The sequence below is a fragment of the Chrysochloris asiatica genome, unplaced genomic scaffold, assembly GCF_000296735.1.
Source record: "Chrysochloris asiatica unplaced genomic scaffold, ChrAsi1.0 scaffold00100, whole genome shotgun sequence".
In the NCBI taxonomy this organism is placed as follows: Eukaryota; Metazoa; Chordata; class Mammalia; order Afrosoricida; family Chrysochloridae; genus Chrysochloris; species Chrysochloris asiatica.
Window position 1 is genome coordinate 10,912,637 of NW_006408618.1, and position 20,500 is coordinate 10,933,136.

A 20,500-nucleotide genomic window follows, 5' to 3' on the forward strand; every position below is an offset into this window, starting at 1 on the left:
ACAACAACTAGTTTACCAAGCATGATTTCCTCCTCCAGGGACTGCATTCCCCCCAGCCCCCAATTTAAAAATGCATTTATTTTATTATTTATTTTTGTTTAAACAACCAAAGGGCACATTTTGCAAACCAGCACACACCTTTCTCTTTCCATGAGTCTGGAGTCCTCAGATGCTGTATTTCTCCATGTCCTCATCTCTGCTTCCATATCTTGGGTCGCTGCTTCTCTGTTTAGGATCCCTTGCTTCTTTCATGCTCTTCCCGCTTGATGGCCAAGGGTCCTCCCTTTCTGGAATGTAAGATTCACTACTCTCCCTTTGTTAACACAACTTCTGCCTTTACAGTTGTGACAATCACAATTAGTCATGATAATAATTACTCACTATTGAATCAAAAGAGTCCTATCTCCATGTCCTTTCACCAGACCCCTCTAGATAAGTCAAAAACTATTCAGTGGGGATTCTACCTTCCCCTGCATACTCTGAAACTAAACTCCCTCTTAAAAACCTGTAAGCCAGCTACTTCGTGCCTTTATAGCCCAACCCCCCACCCCCACGAGTAGTTATCACATCTTGATTGTGTGCATGATAATTTTCAGATGAAGAAGTTGGTTCATCTTTGGCATTAGTGGTTGGTGCACAGATTAGAATAATAATCATATTAATTGGTCTTCCTGACGGCTGGTGGGTTTGAACTGTCAACCTTGTGGAGGCCAGTCTTCCTTATAGATACATGAATATTATCCCCATTCTCTGGTAATGTTGTACTTCAGGATATATCTTGAAATAATTCTTTTGATGACTAGTGTGATGCCATTCCTCTTTAATTCATTATTCCCAGATATTCAGTCTTGGAAACCCTCTATCACGTTGCTCTGAGTCAGAATTAACTATGTTAGCTATGGGCTTTGGCTTTCTACTCTGAGGGGGCAGCTCTTCCCCAGTCTTATTTTGAGTGCCTTCCAAGTCCTCATTACTAGTCTGTTGTAGTATGAAAGCTCTGGTGTAATCTGTCCACCATGAGTGACCCTGCTGATAATTTGAAATACCAGTGGCCCAGCTTTCAGCAACACACATGCCACCATAATATGGCAAACTGACAAAATAGTCGGGGTGTTATTTGTGTAAAGATCTAGGATATTTGCCTACCTACCTTGCTAACTTTGTTAAGTACCATGGAGTCGGTTCCAACTCATAGTGACCCTGCACAGGGTTTCCGAGGCTATATATCTTAACAGGAGTAGAAAGCCTCATCTCTCTCCCATGGCACTTCTGGTAGCTTTGAACGACTGACCTTGAGGTTAGCAGCCCGATTCATAATCACTACGCTACCAGAGCTCCCTTGCTAACTTTAGCAACTGACTTATACATTTCCCCTTCATTTTCCTCTTACTACATTGGATTGCTCAGTTGGTAGAACATGAGACTCTTAATCTCACATTGGGTAGTCGTTTTTGGAGTCCTGGCATTGTGCTGTAGGATAAGCACTGAACTGCTAACCCTAAGGTTGGTGGTTCAGACCCAAAATCTGCTTTGAGTCCAAACTGACTCGATGGCACTTAACAACAATATATTGGATTAGAATTGTGTTTAATGACCCTCTTAATAGAGGTCAGAGAAAGGAGTTCAACTGTTTTCTTTACAGGTTGTGAAACAGAAATACCCAGTAACATAGTATGAGGAAGGCCATGGCTAGACACAAAAGTACAGAAAAATAAAACATTTGCTTAAGAAACATAGTGGAAACCATACACTTAGAATATTTTCAATGATGTTGTTTTAAGTGCTGTTAAGTCAGTTGCCACTCATAGCTACCCTGTGTAGTCTCTTAGGAGCAGCTGGTGGATTTGAACTGCTGATATTGCTGTTAGAAGTCCAGTGTATCTCTTACTGCACCAGCCAGGGCTCCTCAGTAAATGACTTGCACAAAATTAAGCTCTAGAGGAGTTTAGGATATTTAGGAACTTTTGAGATCAATTAGTGGTTTGAACCACCAACCTTGTGATTAGAATTCTAGCACCTAACCCACAGCACCAGCCTTGAAAACGCTATCTGATTGCAGTTCACATTGGGTCTCTGTGAATCTAAAATCGTGCCTAACAACAGTAACAATCCCATATCTTAATGGCAGAAAATAACAGAAAGGCCTGGCTTTTTTTAATTGCCTATATACCACATTTAAGGGGTGGAAATGAAATGTTAACATTAAAAGCGTTGATGGCATGAGCGCTTAAGGATATTTGGTGAATTGAATCCCTTCCTTTTCAATGATTGTGAGTTTATAGTCGATAATTTTACTACTGAGGAGAGAAAAAGTAAAGATGAGCTATAATACAAGTGCTTAGAATGGGTCTGTAACTGCTGATTGACCTGTACTTTGGTAATTGAAAGTTTGGTTACTTTTTTATGCCTGTATATTTGACCTCATACCCTACCATGTTTAATAGATGCTTGTCTAAATCATCTTATACTGATGATCCTCTAAATTTAGTCAATCAATACAGAATGCAGTTTTATTTCATGATTCAGATAAAGTGGAAAAATTTAAATATCCCTTCTTTGTTCTAGTGGCATTAGAAAATTACATTGAAAACATTAGCCTTTATCAGAAAAAAGTTTGTTTAAAATATAAGGGAAGTTCAAGAAGATTATGGAAAAATTCCACTGTCTATTAATTCCATTTTCCCACCACTTTTGAAGCCCCCGTGTACAATGGAAAGAATAGTACCCATTGTACGTTCACCAATTGTTCAGTGCCATCGAGTCGATTCCAACTCATAGCAAACCTATATAGGGTTTCTGAGGAGCAGCTGCTGAGCGCACTGACCTTGCTGTTCTGTGTATTAACCCACCTGAGGAGCGGCTGGTGAGCGCACTGACCTTGCAGTTCAAACTAATCTTGCTGTTCAGCTCATTAATCCACAGTGCCACACCAGGACATTACTTAACAAATAGAAATGGATTATATAATTCTTCAGCTAATGGCATTGCTCTAAATATTTCCTTGTGGTTATCAAAATAGCTTTATCTTTTTAAGAAAATTTACTTAAAAATTATAAGTAATTTCTTCTGGTTTCCGGGTACCCCCTTTGAGAGTCATTGAATGTGTTTAAGTCTTTTATTTCTTTTTTAAAAAATGACAAGATGTGAGGGTGAGGAAACTGATACACAAATACAGCTTACTCAAGAACTGAAAAATCTACAGCTAAGATTTCAAGTTGACTGACCCTTTATCCATCATTCTTCCAACTGTACAGCATGTTCCTCTTTAATTTTTGTAGTGTTTGTTTAAATTTTTAACCCACCATTCTTAGTTTACTCAGTTTTGAGTGCCAGTCAAATTTCTGTTGTATCAACTATGAGACAATATTAAAATGGCTGCATTTTCTTTCCATTTTAACAGAAAAGTAGCAGCTCTGAATCATTAAGTGACAAAGGTTCTGAATTGAAGAAAAGCTTTGATGCTGTGGTATTTGATGTTCTTAAGGTTACACCAGAAGAATATGCGGTAAGCTTCACACATCTCCTGTCTCCACTTTTTTTTTTAAGTTTTTATTGTGAATTATGTGAGTTTATATGGGAGAACATTAGCGTTAGGAAATTCATCCTATCTTATTTCGTTTTATTGCATTGATTACAGTTCCGTGTATTCATCATCAGACAGCTAAAGGGTACAACCCGTAAGCCTGCCCCCTGGCCGGCAACACACTGACCCTGTCCCTCCCTGAGTCTAGTGTCCCCAGCCACTCCATCTCTCCACATCATCCCTTCTCAACTTTTTACCCATAGTTTACATATTGGTGCTATTGAGTTAGAATTTGTAGGCCCATGGAGGAGATAATGAAACATAAAAGAAAAAGCTGAATGTGGGACTTGATGGAAAGAGTAGCAGTATGATGGAGCTAGCACAGGGGTTGGATAAGGATATGAGGTGTAGTAGGTGAGAAGAATGGAGATAATTCTTAGAACACCTTCATGAGGTATGCTTTCAACTTGACAAGTAATGATTATTTACCTTTATGGCAATTACTTTCATCCCTGACTGTACCAACTCCCCGAGTCAATTCTACTTTCTTGACATTTTCTAAGAAGTATTTTTACTTTGTGGGAATAAAAAGTCGAAAAATGAAATATAAAGTGTTATTATGGTATCATAAAAGGTACCTAAAATCCTGACATGAGCATTATTTATGGTACCTTTCTCCGTTAATTTATTAATAGAAGATAATTGATTTTCTCATATTGAGTTTACTCTTTCATTTCAGGAATAAATCTGTGCCTGATACTGCATAGTATGCTTTGATATATTGCTAGATATCATTCTATCTGTATATCCGTAAATGAAATAGGTCCTTAGCCATGTAAAAGTCCATAAATATAATGGGATAATCCTACTGTCATCTGATTGCTTTTCGTAAATTAGGAATAAAGCCTTTTTAGTAAAGTCAGATTTTGCAAGTTTGAGGAAATATTTAATATCACTGATAAAGAACACTGTTCTGTTAACCAGTAGATAAGATTTTGATTTTTTTAGAAATAATTTTGTTTTCTAAATTTACCTTATTTCGCTCTTAAGGTGGTAATTGGTATAATGAATAATCTTTTAGTATAGAACATAATTTAAATTTAGGATATATGTTAATTGTAAAGAAGATAGTATCTATTATTAAATAAAAAGAAGATAGTATCACTTTTTACTTTTATATTTTCAGGGTCAGATAACACTAATGGATGTTCCAGTATTTAAAGCCATCCAACCAGATGTGAGTAATTTAAATTTTTTTTCACTTAAATACAAAAAAATGATCAGTTACAATATCCCAAATGAAGACATTTTAGAAATGTCAAATTATACTTCATAATAATTATAAATGTTTATGATTTTTAAAGTAACTTGTCTGTATATTTCCCAGACCTCAGAAATGAGTGTGCCATTTAGCTATTTTACATTGAGTCTGAAAACCTGTTGTTCACTGAGATGATTCTGACTCATAGTGACCCCATATGTGTCCAGACATAGTTATGGGACTCTTGGGTCATCTTAGATGATGCAGCTTTATCACTTTACTAAAGAGAGGACTAGACTTAGAAGGGCTGAAAGATTCTCCTGTAGCTTAGAAGCTTTTTGATGATAGGATGGAGAATAGAAACTTGGTTTCACAACTTGTTGTAAAAACCCTTTCCCCTTTACTTTAAGACGATGAATTGACAGTTTTTGAGAGAGGAAGGAGGATCAAAGAAGGCTTTTTTTTTTTTTTTTAAGGTTTTTATTGTGGATTGAGTGAAAGTTTTCAGGCACATCATCGGTTTCACATTCAAACATTCATATACCTTATTTCATTACATTGATTATAATCCCCTCCACATACCATCAGTTAACAGAGTTTCTCTCTATCCTCTTTAGCTTTTTTTTTGGGAAAAACTTTGCCTTTTTGGAATTTACAGTCTCAGCTTTTAGGGAAGGTTTTTACATTTATCTGTGGGTATCCAGGGCTCATGTATGGAATTACTAACCAGCATAACTGAATAATCAGCTAAGGGACATTTTGCTAAAGAAGGCATTTTTTTTAAAAAAAATAAAGGATTTAATATCTATTTATGCATCGACCCACTGTATGCCATTTATTGTATGGAGTGTATATCTGTGTAGTGCCCCTATCATTTTTACAGCTTGGATGTGCTGGTACCATTTCGCTGATGAGGAAACACAGTAAAAGTTGCTCTTGATACACAGCTAAATGTTGGAACTGACTCCCAAAGTGGAGGCTTTCCCACTCGATGAAGTAAGACTATAAGTCTGATCTTTTCACCCCAGAACAAACTCATTGATCATTCTGAGATTCAGTACCATAAGATAGTTAACGTTTCTGTTCTTTGGATATTAAAATACAGTGTATTTGTTGTTATATAAACAAGTCTACAGTGTCCCTGAACACTTATTTTTTAAAAATTAAATCATTTTGCATGTAAAATCCAACCACACAAACCTCCATTTCCATATTGTACAACAGTCACTGCTATCCATTTCTAAATCTTTTATTCCCCCTATTTCTCCTTTCTCCCACCCACCTCCATCTGTACTTTCCCTTACTTTGTTTGCAGGAAAGTTCCCAATGGTTTGTTCTACTGAACAGTACACATTGTTTTCCTTCTAGTATATTGAAGAGGAAAAAAAAGGTGTTACCTTTCCCCCCACCTTTCTTCCTTTTCTTTTTAACTGCCTTCTCCATCACCCAAGTTAGCATGTGTCTACACTTACCCAGTATAATTCTCCCAACCCTTCTGCCTGTGGTAACCACCATAAACAGCTTATTATAAAAAGAAGACCTTTTCTTGACTTTTTAGTATAGTGGTCTCATACATGTTGTATTGCAGATTCCTTGTTATTCTTCAATGTCTCGTAACATTCCACCGTGTGTATGTACAAAAGTTTGTTCAGCCATTCCTCTGCTAGTGGGCATCTAGCTGTCTCCCATCTTTTTTGCTATTGTGAATAATGCTGCAATGAACAGGGGTGTGCAAATGTTTATTCTTATCACAACTGTTATTTCTTGATGGTATATACCAAGTAGAATGATTGCTGGGTCATAAAGTATTTATTTCCGTTTCCAACCTTCTGAGAAAGTTCTGTACCATTTTCCATAGTGTGTATGTGGGAGGTGTCCCCTACTCAACCCACCCTTTCCAGCATTTGCTGTTTTCTGTTTTTAATTGAACTGTGTGCTATTAATGCTGGGGTAATATGATAACTCATTTTTTTGCTTCTCATATCTCTGTGGAATCCTGGTGTGATGCTGTAGGATAAGCATGGACTGCTAACCACAAGGCTGTCAGTTCAAACCCACCAGCTGCTCCTCAGAACTCCTTTACAAGGTTGCTATGAATCAGAAGTGACTCAGCAGCACTTAACAACAACAATGGCTAGTGAGTCCTGGTATGGTGCTGTAGGATCAGCACTGAACCGCCAACAGTGAGGTCAGTGGTTCAAACCCATCAGCCGCTCCTCAGAAAGTCTATACTGGGTTCGCTGTAAGTTGGAACTGACTCAGTGGCTCGTGACCATGAGCATTTCATCATTTGTTTATTGCCCACTGGCATGTCTTTGGTAAAGTGTGTGTTCATGTCCTCTGCTCGTTTTTTCAGTTGGATTATTTGTCGTCGTCTTATTGAGGTGATGAAGTTCTGAACGCTGTTTATAAGGACTTTAGCTAGTGAAAGAAAACATCAATGTCTTACATAGTATAGTATAGCCAGTGTTTGTCTTGTGATTTTCAGATAAATTACTTAATGTCTTAGAATCTCAGGTTTACCATCTGTAAAATGATCTTTCAGTTTCTGTCATTTCCACATGTGTTTTCTGTATAACCTGGAAGGCTCTCTGAATAGAAACATTGTGCTAGCAATAAAAGAACAACAGTCCATTTTAGGAATAGGACACAAGCAGAAAATGGCTTTTTTGTTTAAAATGTCAAAAAAACTGAAATAATTCATTTTCTTAATTCCCCTAAACAAAACCAAAGAAATCAAATTCTTTATAAAAATTACATTTTGCCTTGAAATCCAGTCATCTTTTCCTGAAATGCATTTTTTGCCTTTTGAATTAATTGCAATAACTGTACTGTATTGTCCTTTCACATGAGATCAGCACTGTGTAATATACTGTGTCCGATATGTGGGCCACTTAGATAACTTCAGTTTTCTAGTGGTCACTTTAAACAGTGGGAAAAAAGCTAATGAAATTAATTTTGATAATACATTGTATTTAATATACAAATAGTATCATTTCAGCTTGTAAAATCATTTTTGTACTGATTACGTTCCTTTTACTGTACTGAGACTGAAAATTGGCATGCATTTTATAATTAATCACATGTTTATTTGTAGTAACTACATTTCAAGTATTCTTTAGCCTTTTGTGTCTAATGGCTTGGGCCTTGAGATCTAAATAATTACTACTTGAGAACACAGATTTGGTCTAATTTTTAATTCTTCTGGGGCATCTAACATTTTCATTTCTGTGGGATAACAATTAGATGCCCAGAGGAGTAAAACAATTAGACTCAGTCTGTGTGAAATTTAGAAGTGCAGACAATCCCCAAGTTACTAGCAAGATCTGTCCCTAACTGTGTATTAGTGGAATTTTTAGGTGAATCTAAGAAACCCTATACAGGTTCACTAAGAGTTGGAACTGACTTGATGGCATTTAACAACAACAAAGGGAAAATAGGAGTTACCTGTGAGTAAGACATTTGGACATTGTGGTGCTGTGGGTTAATTAATGCTCTGGACTGCAAGGTCAGTTTGAACCACAAAGTCGGTAGTTCAGGTTCACCAGCTGCTCCTTGGAAACCCTATACAGGAGATACAGAGACACTATGAGTCGGAACTGACTTGACGTCACTTGGAGCCCTGGTGTGGCACTGTGGGTTAATGTGCTATACTGCAAAGTCGATTTGAACTGCAAGGTCAGTGGTTGACGCTTACCAGCTGCTCCTTGGAAACCCAAATAGGGTCACTATGGGTCAGAACCAACTCTGCAGCCTGGAGACTGCATAAACCTTAAACTGCCCTTGATTTAATTCTCTATATCTGATTTTGTCCTAATCTCATTGGTTTTTAACTTTCTAAGTATATTGTCTATTCATTCTATCTCTGTTCTAATTACCCTAATTAAGATTCTATCTTCTGTTAGTTTGAAGTACTGCAATAGTCTCTACCTGATCTCCCCACATCCACTCTAACTCTTATAATGCCTCTCTACCCAATAGCTTTGGTTATCTCTTCAACATGCAAGTCTAACCTACCACCCCTCTATTTAAAACATGTCAGTAGCTTCTAGTTGTACTGAAGATAAGGCAGAACATCTTGGTAGTCTATAGATCTTTCTTCGTTTTGCCTTTCCTCTCTCTCTCTAGTGTAGTTACCCTGACTAGTCCCTCTTACCACTGAGCCTGTGCACATCCTCACTGAATTCTCCTCATCTTCACCTCTCACCTCCAATTTGACTTACTGAGGAAAGCTTTTTGTAACTCCTTACAGGGTCTGCTGATGTGGCACTGTGGGCTAATGTGAGGGACTGCAAGGTCTGTTTGAACCGCAAGGTTGGAGGTTCAAATTCACTAGCCACACTTTGGAAACCCTATGCAGGGTCACTATGAGTTGGAATCAACTTGAAGGCACTTAACAAGAACAACAACACAGGCTTTGCTAGCACTCTGTACTTCTTCATTGGACTTGAAAGTTGCAGTTTTACATTTGTGATTCACCTTAGTGACCCCTCTATATGTCAGGTACTGTTTTAGTTGATGGAGATACAGTAAAAAACAGAATAAAACCCCTGATCTTGTGGCTCTAACATTTGAGTGTTGTAAGCTAGGCAGTAAGTATCATGAAAGAAATAAAGCAAAGAGGATAGGGCATGAAAGTAATGGTTGTTGGCAATTTTAGGTAGCCTGGTTAAGGAAGGCTTCATTGAAAAGGTAGGATCTGATCAAAAGACCTGAAGGCAGTGAGAGAGCAAGCCATATGGGTTTTGCATAAGAGAATGTTACAAGTAGAAGGAACAACAGGATCAAAGGCCAGAGAGCTATAATGGAGTGAGCAAGGGAGGAGAAGGTGAGAGGAAGATTTGAGGGCTAGATAGTGTGGACCTTGAAATACCACTGCTCTGAAAATGTTGGGAAGTCATTGGAAGGCTGCAGGTAGAGCAGTAACATTTTCTCACTTGAGTTTTAAGTAGCCCTTTCTGACTGCTAAGGTGTCTGGTGAAAGTGAGGAGAGTGGGTACCAAAGACTGAATTAAGGATACCAGGTGAGAGATGAAAGGTGGCTTGGACCAGAGTTGGAGTGGAAGAGTTGATGAAAAATTATCAGACACTCTGTGTAAAAGGAGTTACTGATTTTTGTACCTACACCGGAAGTATGTAGCTGTATATAGAAGGAAAATTGTGATGGTTTTACTGTGCAAATTGCGAGGCTGCTCTTTGTAAAGAACATAATGTTGTCCAGTGCAGCCAGTGGGGAAAGTCTCGAGTAACAGATTTGTGGGAAAGATTAGAAGTTCTGTTTTGGACGTAACTAAGTTTTACTTACCTGTTAGACATCCTAGTATGTATACTGGTGTGGTGCTGTAGAATAACCGCTGGACTGTTAACTATAAGTTAGGTGGTTCAACTCTACCAGCTACTCCTCAGAAACCCTATTCAAGGTTACGCTGAGTCAGAGCCAAACTCAATGGCACTTAACAACAACAAAATCTGTAGTCCAAACTGGAAAGATAAGTTTGGGAGATAGCAGTATTGTTGTTGTTATTAGTTGACTCCAACTCATCACAACCCTATACTAACAGAAAGAAACACTTCCTGGCCTTGTACCCTCCTCACAATTGTTTTAATGCTTGTGTCTGTTGCTGTTGCCAGTCCATCTTGTTGATGATCTCCTCCTTTATTGCTGATCTTCCACTTTACCAAGCATGATGTCCTTCTCCAGGGACTGGTCCCTCATGATAACATGTCCAAAATGTGAGAGATGAAGTCTCGTCATCCTGATTTCTAAGGAGCATTCTGACTATACTTTTTCCAGAACAGATTTGTTTGATCTTCTGGTACTCTGTATGGTACTTGCAGTATTCTTCATGACTTCCATAACTCATATGATTAAATTCTTCTATGGTCTTCCTTGTTCATTGTCCAACTTTCACATGCATATGAGGCTATTAAAAATACCATGGTTCAGATCAGGTGCCTTAGTCCTCAAACTGACATTTTTGCCCTTGAACACTTTAAAGAGATCTGGTGCAGCAGATTTCCTAATGCAGTACATCATTTGATATCTTGACTACTGCTTCCATGGTGCTGATAGTTGGTCCAAGCAAAATGAAGTCTTTGATAACTTCAATCTTTTCTCTATGTATCATGATGTTATTTATTGGTCTAGTGGTTTTCTTTACATTGAGATGCAATGCATACTAAAGGCTTTGATCTTTGAACTTGATAAGTGGTACTATAGGATAAGCACTATACCACAAGGTTGGTGGTTTGAACTCTCCAGCTACTCCTTGGAAGCCCTATACAACTCCATGGCACTTAACAACAGCATTTGGTAAACAAAGGGTGTGTCATCTGCATATTACAGGTTGTTAATGACTCTTCCAACAATCCTGATGCCATTCTTTTCTCCTCAGATTATTTGCTCAGAATACAGATTGAATAAGTATGACAAAGAATACAACTCTGGTGCACACCTTTCCTGATATTAAACCATTTAGTATCCCCTTTCTCTCTTCAAATGACTGCCTCTTGATCTACATACAGGTTCCTTATGAGCACAACTGAGTGTTCTGGAAAACCCTTTCTTTGCAATTTTATCTATAGCTTGCCATGATCCACACAGTTGAAAGTATTTGCAGCCAAGATCCATCTCACATCAGCAGTGATATACCTAGTTCTACCACCTCTTCTCAATCTGGCTTGAGTTCTAGGCAGTTCCCTGTCAATGTACTGTTGCAGCTGTTTTTAAAGTATCTTGAAAAATTTTTTACTTGTTTGTGATATTAATGATATTGTTTGATGATTTCCACATTCCATTGGGTCACCTTTCTTTGGAGTAGATGAGGGAGAGCCTCCAGTGCTGTATCAGTTTGTTGAAAGATTTCAATCCCTGGAGCCTTGTTTTTTACCAGTTCCTTTGGTGCAGCTTGGACTTCAGTACCATTAGTTCTTGATCATATGCGACTTATTAAATGGGTGAACATCGATCATTTCTTTTTGATACAGTGTCTCTGTGTATTCCTTCCATGTTCTTTTGATGCTTTCTGCATCATTCAATATTTTGCCCCTGGAGTCCTTGAATATTGCAAGTCAAAGCTTGATTTTTTTTTTTTTTTTTTTGTCTTCAGTTCTTTTAGCTTGAGAAATGCTGAGCGTTTCTTCCCTTTTAGTTTTCTAACTGTAGGTCTTTGCATATTTCATTATACTACTTAGTCTTGTTGAGCTGTTGTTCATGTTTCTGTCCATTAATACAAAGTTTCAAGTCTCTACTTTGATTTTATACAGTTGTTCAAAAGATCTTTACTTAAGTTGATCAAAGCTATTCAGATGAAAGCCAATTTTTATGTATATATCCAAGCAATTTAAATTCAGGTGATGATTGACTCACATTTTCTGAAATAAGACCTGTACTAAATTCGAACTGTGGAGAAATATAGATCCTGAATCTTACTGTGTGGTATAATGATTTTAGTTCACTTTTCTATATCAGAGACAATTTCTGAGGTAACTGATACTTAACAGTGTATCTCCTGTTACTGACTGAATTCTCTACATAATTCCTACCAACATTTCTCAGATCTTTAAGGTCAAGCAAAATTTAGCTAAACTTGTGCTATCTAAACTTGTTCTTGGCGCACTCCAAAAAAAATAAAAGGGAAGTGGGGTGGCTTTAAAAAGTGCTAATCTACAATGTTTGTTGTAATGTATTGCTCAAAATTACTCGTGGGAGAAATGAAAATTTCTAAACATTTTACTTCATTGTTGGCTATCTTTGAGGTGTTTACTATTTCATTTCCTAGTGTTTCATTTGATGATAGGTGATGGTTAAGATTTTGTGTCTCCTTGGCTGCACCAGGATTCCCAGTGGTTTTAGCAGTTAAGATTTAGTTATCACCTCCATGGTAGATCTAATATGCTGCAATCACCCACATGATGTGATCTGATTCGATTATGCTTTGTGTTGTAAGTCCTCGCTTCTATGATATCAGTGAGTCTAGATGAAATCAACAGGATTAGGTTGTTTCTCGAGTTAGCCTCTTTTGACATATAAAAGGAGAGAGAAGTGAGCAGAGCTCAGAGGAACCTACTGCCACCAAGATTGGAGAGCCAGGAGTAGACTGCATCCTGTGAAGCCCTTAGAGCCATGGGAAGATTAATGGCAAGATATATGGAGATCTCCAAGGAATGCTGGGCCTGTATATAAAAAGACTTTTCCCCAGAGCGGACAAAGAGAAAACCTTCCTCGAGAGCTGCCACTCTGAATTTAGACTTCTGGTATCCTAAACTGTTTGGAATCCTGGTGTGGCACTGTAAGATAAGCACTCAACTGCAATATCGGTTTGTATTGCAAGGTCGGTGGTTCAAATCCATCAGCTGTCCTGGTGTGGCACTGTAGGATAAGCATTTGACTGCAATGTTGGTTTGTACTGCAAGGTCAGTGGTTCACATCTATCAGCTGCTACTTGGAAACCCTATATAGGGTTGCTATGAGTTGGAACCGACTCGATGGCACTTAATAACAACAGACTGTGAGAATACATTTCTGTTTGTTAAAGCCATCCACTTATGGTATTTCTGTTCCAGCAGCACTTTATCACTAAAACGATAAGGAAAAAAAGAAAAAGGTGTTCTCCAGTGTCAAGAATTTAATGAAAGTTTACCACTAATTCAAAACATACTTTGTAGAATTACATATAACATCATAGAAAACATGTTTACTTGAGTTTTGTTTTTTTATTTTTTTATTTTACTGCTTAAATAATTTGCATCATCTATCCACTTATTATAATACAAGTCAGAAACTGAAGTCATTCCTTTTTCTTCTCTCTCCTTCCCATTTTTTAATTTTCTGTATTATTTTTACCTACTAAGTGAGCTGTTCGGCTCTGAAGGATATTTATTAAGAGTACAGTAATGTTAAAAGACTGTAGTTCATTGGCTTTAGAAATAGGAGTATTCCTTAGTTTCTCTACGTGATTGTTGGACCCGAGGACAGATCTCAGTTTAGTCAGTTGTATGTACACTGAGGACTCTCGGTCTCTGGTCTCAACACGTTGCCCTCATAGTGTCCTAGGCTGGTACTACAGAGACCCCAAGAATCTTCATTTATTCATTGTACCAAGCAGAATGAATAAATTGACTCTCACACAGGATCAGGCTTTTCACTCTCGTCTTCCCAATAAGCAGCTGCTTTCTCTTAGTGGTAGGGGAAAGCGGGGCAAACACGGAGCCTGGTTGCTAAAGCTGTAATTACACTGATTATAATGGAGAAATATTATTTCTACTGTTTTTTACACTTAACCTCACAACTTACGAAGTTGCTTTTTATTTATTTATTTTTTCTTTTAAAGTTTAGACTACATTTTAGGAGCAATTTGCTATGTGTCGTGCTGCCTCTTAAATTAAAAAAAAAACAAACAAACAATATCCAACATACAGCCCTCAGAATGGGTCTCTCTTAAATTTCATTTGTTTTTAAATGCCCATATCAAATGGAATTAGAATGCTGGTTACTGTGAAATTTGGAGAAGCATCAATAAAATTGCAGAGAGAGAGAATAAATGTTGTGTACCATTCTAACTCATGATAATCCTGTGTAGGGTTTCCAAGGCATTTGTAAATTTTTATGGGAGCAAAAGCCTCGTCTTGCTCCCTAAGAGCAGCTGGTGGATTCTAACTGCTGACCTTTGGTTATCACTCCAGTGCATAACCCACTAGGCCACCAGAGCTCCTAATACAATAAATTGTCTGACAGGAAAAAGTACCGTACTTCCTCTACTAAAATCATACCCATGGCCATTGAGTTGATTCCCACTCTTAGTGACTTTTCAGGACAGAGTAGAACTGCCCCATGGGGTTTCTAAGCATGTGGCCTTCCCAGAAGCTGACTGCCACATCTATCTCCTCCTGCTGAGCTACTATGGGGTCAAAGCAAATTTAACCACTGTGCCCCCAGGGCTTCTTTTTGCTCTAGTTCTTGTTGTTAAGTGCCGTTGAGTCGGTTCCGACCCATAGCAACCCTGAACAGGGTTTCCGAGGCTGTAAATCTTTACGGGAGCAGAATGCCTCATCTTTCTCCCGCAGAGCAGCTAGTAGTTTCGAACTGTTGACCTTGTGGTTCGCAGCCCGATTCGTAACCACTATGCTACCAGAGCTCCTTAGTAGGTCAATAAAATAAGCTATTTAAAATGTTAGCAAACAAACACTAAGTACAAAGAATGGGGAGCATAAGCACAAGGTCAGGGTTTCAAGTCTGAAGGAGCTCTGGTAGCATAGTGGTTACGAATTGGGCCGCTAACCTCAGGGCCAGCAGTTCGAAACTACCAGCTATTCTACGAGAGAAAGATGAGGCTTTCTGCTCCCGTAAAGATTTATAGCCTCGGAAACTCTGTGCAGGGTTGTTATGAGTTGGAACTGACTCCATGGCACATAACTACAACCTGGCTCTGATGGAGAAAGATGAGACTTTCTGTCCCTGCATAGATTTACAACCTTGAAAACCCTATCCAGGGTTGTTATGAGTAGGAGCCAACTTAATGGCACTTAACAAATGCAAAGAATAGATGGTGGTGGTGCTTAATGTGCCATGGAGTCGGTGTCGGTTCCGACTCATAGCAACCCTGTACAGGGTTTCCAAGGCTGTAAATCTTTACAGGAGCAGAAAGCCTCATCTTTCTCTCGTAGAATAGCTGGTAGTTTCGAACTGCTGATCTTGCAGTTCACAGCCTGATTGGCAACCACTATGCTACCAGGGCTCCTCAAAGAATAGATAAGATCCTTCAATGTAACTGGAAATCCCTAGATAATCAGGGAAGAATGCTGGTGAATTGAGGGAAACTAGAGTCCTGGTGTGGCGCTGTGGGTTAATGTGCCAGACTGCAAAGTCATTTGAACTGCAAGGTTGGCAGTTCTAGCTTACCAGCTGCTCCTAGGAAACCCTATACAGGGTCGCTATGGGTCGGAACTGACGCGACGGCACTTAGCAACAACAACAACAACAACAAAATAACCCACTGATTCAGTGAGCTTGGAGTCCTGATGTGGCACTGTGGGATAATGCATCAGATTGCGAAGTCATTTGAATTGCAAGATGGGTGGTTCAAGCTTACCATCTGCTCCTTGGAAACCCTATATAGGGTCGCTATAGGTTGGAATTGACTTGACAGCACTTAACACACACACAAACACTAACAGTGACTGTATACAACTTATACAACTGAATGTTGTTAAGTAGGTTCCCAACTCATAGCAAGGGTGGGGAGTGTCATTTGATCTGTAGCCATCACTTTGTTGTTGCTTTTAAGTGCCATTGAATTGTTTCTAAGTCATAGTGACCAAGGAGTGGCTGATGGATTTGCACTGCTGACCTTAGGGTCCAAACTGGTTCCAACTAACAGGCAACACAGTGTAGGGTTTCCAACCTTAAGGTTCACTGCATTATCCTACAGCCCCATACCAGGACTCCAGCCACCACATTAGGAGTGAACTAACTAAATGTTTGAGTTATGGTGTTGGAGGAGAATATTGAAAGTGCCATGGGCTGCCGAAAGAACCAATAGATCTGTTTTGGAAGAAGTGCAGCCAGAGTCCTCCTTGGAGGCCAGGATTGCCAAACTTCGTCTTATACTTCGGACATATTGTCAGGAGGGACCAATCGCTGGAGAAGGATATCATGTTTGGTAAGGTGGAGGGTCAGAGGAAAAGAGGAAGACCCCCAACGAGATGGATTGGCCAACAGGCAGTATCGATGGACTCAAGCGTGGCAACATAGTGAGGTTGGCCTAGGATCAGGGCAGTGTTTCATTTTGCTGTGCATAAGGTCGCTATGAGTTGGTACCAACTTGATGGCACCTAACAAGAACAATTAAATGTATGACCAAATATAGCATGCTAATTTGGAAATTGATAATTTTGTATGGCTTGTAAATGATGTTATAACTTTGGCAGAAAAATGTTCCTCACCACTGCTGTACCAAGGAGCAACTGGTGGATTTAAATGCCAGCCTTGCAGTTAGCCGTCCAATGCTTATCCTACATTTCCACACCAGGATTCCTAAGTAGTAAATAAGAATTCATGAGATACTTCTGACAATGTGTGAAGAATTTCCTCTGTGCAAACTTTGACTATAATGTATGCCAAGAAACTGATTTTGACAATGTCTAAATTTCCAACATCAGGAATATCAAGGCGCTGTGGGTTAATGTTCCAGACTGTAAAGCTGCTTGAACTGCAAGATTGGCGGTTCAAGCTCACCAGCTGTTCCTCGGAAACCCTATACAGGGTCACAATGGGTCAGAATCAACTTGACAGCACTTAACAACAACATATGTGTTTTAATGAAAAAAAAATTTTTTTTTTTTTTGCACAAAAACCTTTAATGTTTTTCATTAAAAAAACTGCAAGAGAAAGAAATGCAAGGCATTCAGCATTGACTACTTAATACAGTCTGTTTAAAGGAGTCTGTTTTATATAAGCCAAAATATAAAAGGAAAAAAAAAAGATTGTTAAGACTATTGAAGGAATCATGTTAAAAGAAATGTAAAGGAAATAATATTTTCCCAAGTCACATGAAAACACTGACTTGCTGGCTTACTTATCTTAATTAGAAAATGCCTGTAAATCAGCATGACTGTTTTGTTTAGATTGGTTATAAAACCAGGCAAAAAAAATCTGGCACTTTAAACTCTTGTTACAGAAAACTAAACATGGAAAAAATGAAATCTGTTATAAATATAGATAAATAAAAACACCTAAGCATTTTGAGAAATATAACTGGTTTTATATTAGTGAAGTAAATTATGATTTGCATTAGAATTAGAATGCCAGTAGTCCATAAAGAATATAGAAAGGAATTTTAAGAAAGCAAAGGAGATGATGGTGTATATATGGAATTTTTTGTACACTGGAAAAAACTCTGTTTTCAGCAAGATGCACGTGTTTTGTCAGCTCATAGTATTGCTTTTGTCCGTCACCATGATCTTCCTTAGTATAGTAAAGTTAGGCTTAGATTAGAATACAAGCCCCCTTGTATTTCTGCCAGAAGTGTGTTTTTCTGTCTTTTTTATTTTGTTAAGAATGTTAATTTTTTTGTTGTTGTGAACTGAGTGATAGTTTACATGGGAGAACATCGGCTTTACACCATAGTTTCATTGCGATGATTACGGTCTTTCCGTGCATCATCATTCAACAGAGGAGGTAAAGAGGAAAATCATTGTTTGGGGAAATACATGTATCATGGCATTGGTGGTAGCAGAACTTGGTTCCCTGCCTTTATTTCTGATCTCTTTATTAGAGGCAGCTGTAACATACTGAGAGGAGGTCAGACAGAGGAAAGGATCTGTGTATTCAAAACGGGAAGCAGTGCTTTTGATTTAACGTGCTTCATTAGGTTTACATAATTTCAGAGCATTTTCTGTTGATTAAAGATACGAGAATAGTAGTAAGCACTTCATCTGTGGCTGAGACTGTTCTAGACAGTCATATAGGCTGAATGTTAATGGATATACTGTTGCCCTTTAAAGCTTTCCACTTTGGAAAATAACAAAACCTCAGCAGTAACTATCTTCAACTTGTGAAGGTTTTCCCCACAGTCTCTGACATCCATCACTTTTTCTTTTCTTCCATTATTCTCTGTCTATATACTGGTCTGTACTGGCCTTTTCTCTTCTTCTGTCTATAGGTATCCCTACAACACCACCCTTAGAACAGTACTTTTATGAGTGCTGGAACCTACAAGATGAAATATAGACCGAGTTTCACTTTACAAAACAGATCTAGAAGACCTAAGCGAAGCTGTGGCTCCTTGTGAAACTCAGTATTTCTTTCACAGGGTAGGTGGTCATCAATTGTGCTGTGTTGCCTTCTCATGTGCTTACAAAAATAAACTTGGCAGAAAGCGGGACTTCACAGTTTCATGGTTCAAAATGAAGCCCTGAATATAATTTCAAATACATTTTTGATGACCTTTATGTATCTGAGTTACTATTTGAAGATTTCTTCTTCATTGCCTGATTTTTAAAGTACAAACCAAATCCATTTTAATAACTCTTAAGATGTATCAGACTGCTATGTTTCATGTAACGTGCGCTAAAATTGTGGTTTACTTACAGAGTGCACTGAAGTCAGACCCTACAAAAATCCTTGAATTGCTAAGCTTACTTCCACTATTTGGTGTTTTTGTGAGATGTTTTAGAAAAGAGTAACTACCAAGCAGGCTGATAAGCTGTCAATATACAGAGATGACACTTGTAGAAGAATTCATCTTAAACTATATTCTACTGTGATTTGAAGACCTTTGTGTTTGAGACAAAAAGAGATGCAAAGGGAAAAGCAAATTTTTCTCCCTGAGTAATTTTGTAGTGGTTCAGAGGCAGAGGGTGGGGCAGGGCAGAATTCTGTGCCATCTACTATGAATTTTGTTTGCCTTGAGCTAATACTACCTTTTGGAGTCCTGATGTGGCGCTATAGGATAAGCACTGCACCATAAGGTCTGTTTGACCCACAAGATCAGTGGTTCAAACTCACCAGCGGCTCTTCGGAAACTGTATACAGGGTCGCTATGAGTCAGAACCAACTTGGTGGCACTTCACAACAAAAACAGTGTTTCTTTTTAGCATTCTCCATATGTTGCTGTGGTTGTTAAGTGCTGTTGTGTCGATTCTAACCCATAGCAACCCAGTATAGGGGCTCCAAAGAGCAACTAGTGAGTTTGAAACTACTGAGCTTAAGGTTCAAACTGACCTTGCAGTCTTGCACTAATCAAGCCCCCTTGTATTTCTGCCAGAAGTGTGTTTTTCTGTCTTTTTTATTTTGTTAAGAATGTTAATTTTTTTGTTGTTGTTGTTGTGAACTGAGTGATAGTTTACATGGGAGAACATCGGCTTTACACCATAGTTTCATTGCGATGATTACAGTCTTTCCGTGCATCATCATTCAACAGTATTTGCTTCCATTCCCTCTGTTTTGTTTTGGCAGAGGTGGGGGAGGTAGAACAGTGTACACAGAAACACTCAGGAATATATAATAAACAACCAAAGGGCACATTCTGCAAGCCTGCCTCCTGGCTGCCAGCACCCAGTCCCTCTCTTTCCATGAGTCCAGAGTTGCTCCCTCTTCCCATGTCCTCCTCTCTGCCTCCATCTGTGGTGTCAGCTGCTTCTATGGATAGGTCAGAAGTGGGTTTTTCTTATCAAAATGTTCAAACACAGATATCCTGTTTCATATTTCAGAGCCATCGCTAGAATCCTTGTCCGAAGCCTTCTTCTGGACTGTTGTTGTAAGGTCTATTCAGAGCTTGGCCCCACGGTCTCCTTTTTCTTTTCTGCCTGGGTAGTCCCAAGTGTTTTTTCGTAGTTGATTCGTTTGTTTTGATGGGTACATACTTTAGTTGTTCTCTGAGAATAGGGGCATAGAAGGCAAATTCTCTGAATCTTTCATGTCTGAAAATGTCTGTTGTCCACTATAATACTTAATACGCTTATTGAGTATCTAATGGTAGGATTCTAAAGGCACTGTTTAAATGGGTTTTTTTTTTAACTTCTGTGTTGCTGAATAAATTGCTTCTGATAGCTTCTGAACAAATTCATTTTTCTGTGTGTGATTTGTTTTGTTTTTTAATCTTAAATTTTTGCAATCTTTTTGTCCCTAGTTTACTGCTCTTTCTGGATGCTATGCCTTGGTCTTAGCTGTGTGTGTTTGTGCACATATAGGGGTAAGTGGGGGGAGAGTGAGTAAA

At 38.5% G+C, this 20,500-nt stretch overlaps 1 protein-coding gene across 1 annotated transcript in view; it reads left to right on the forward strand.

Moving 5' to 3' along the window:
* Positions 1-266: 266 nt before the first annotated feature.
* The window catches only part of RALGPS2 (Ral GEF with PH domain and SH3 binding motif 2), a 134,557-nt gene continuing 114,323 nt past the window's right edge, over positions 267-20,500 (forward strand). Inside the window, exons 1-4 of the mRNA XM_006867104.1 lie at positions 267-294; positions 2,566-2,612; positions 3,401-3,505; positions 4,710-4,760. Of these exons, the coding sequence (XP_006867166.1) occupies positions 267-294; positions 2,566-2,612; positions 3,401-3,505; positions 4,710-4,760 (231 nt within the window). The remainder of the gene's footprint in view (positions 295-2,565; positions 2,613-3,400; positions 3,506-4,709; positions 4,761-20,500) is intronic.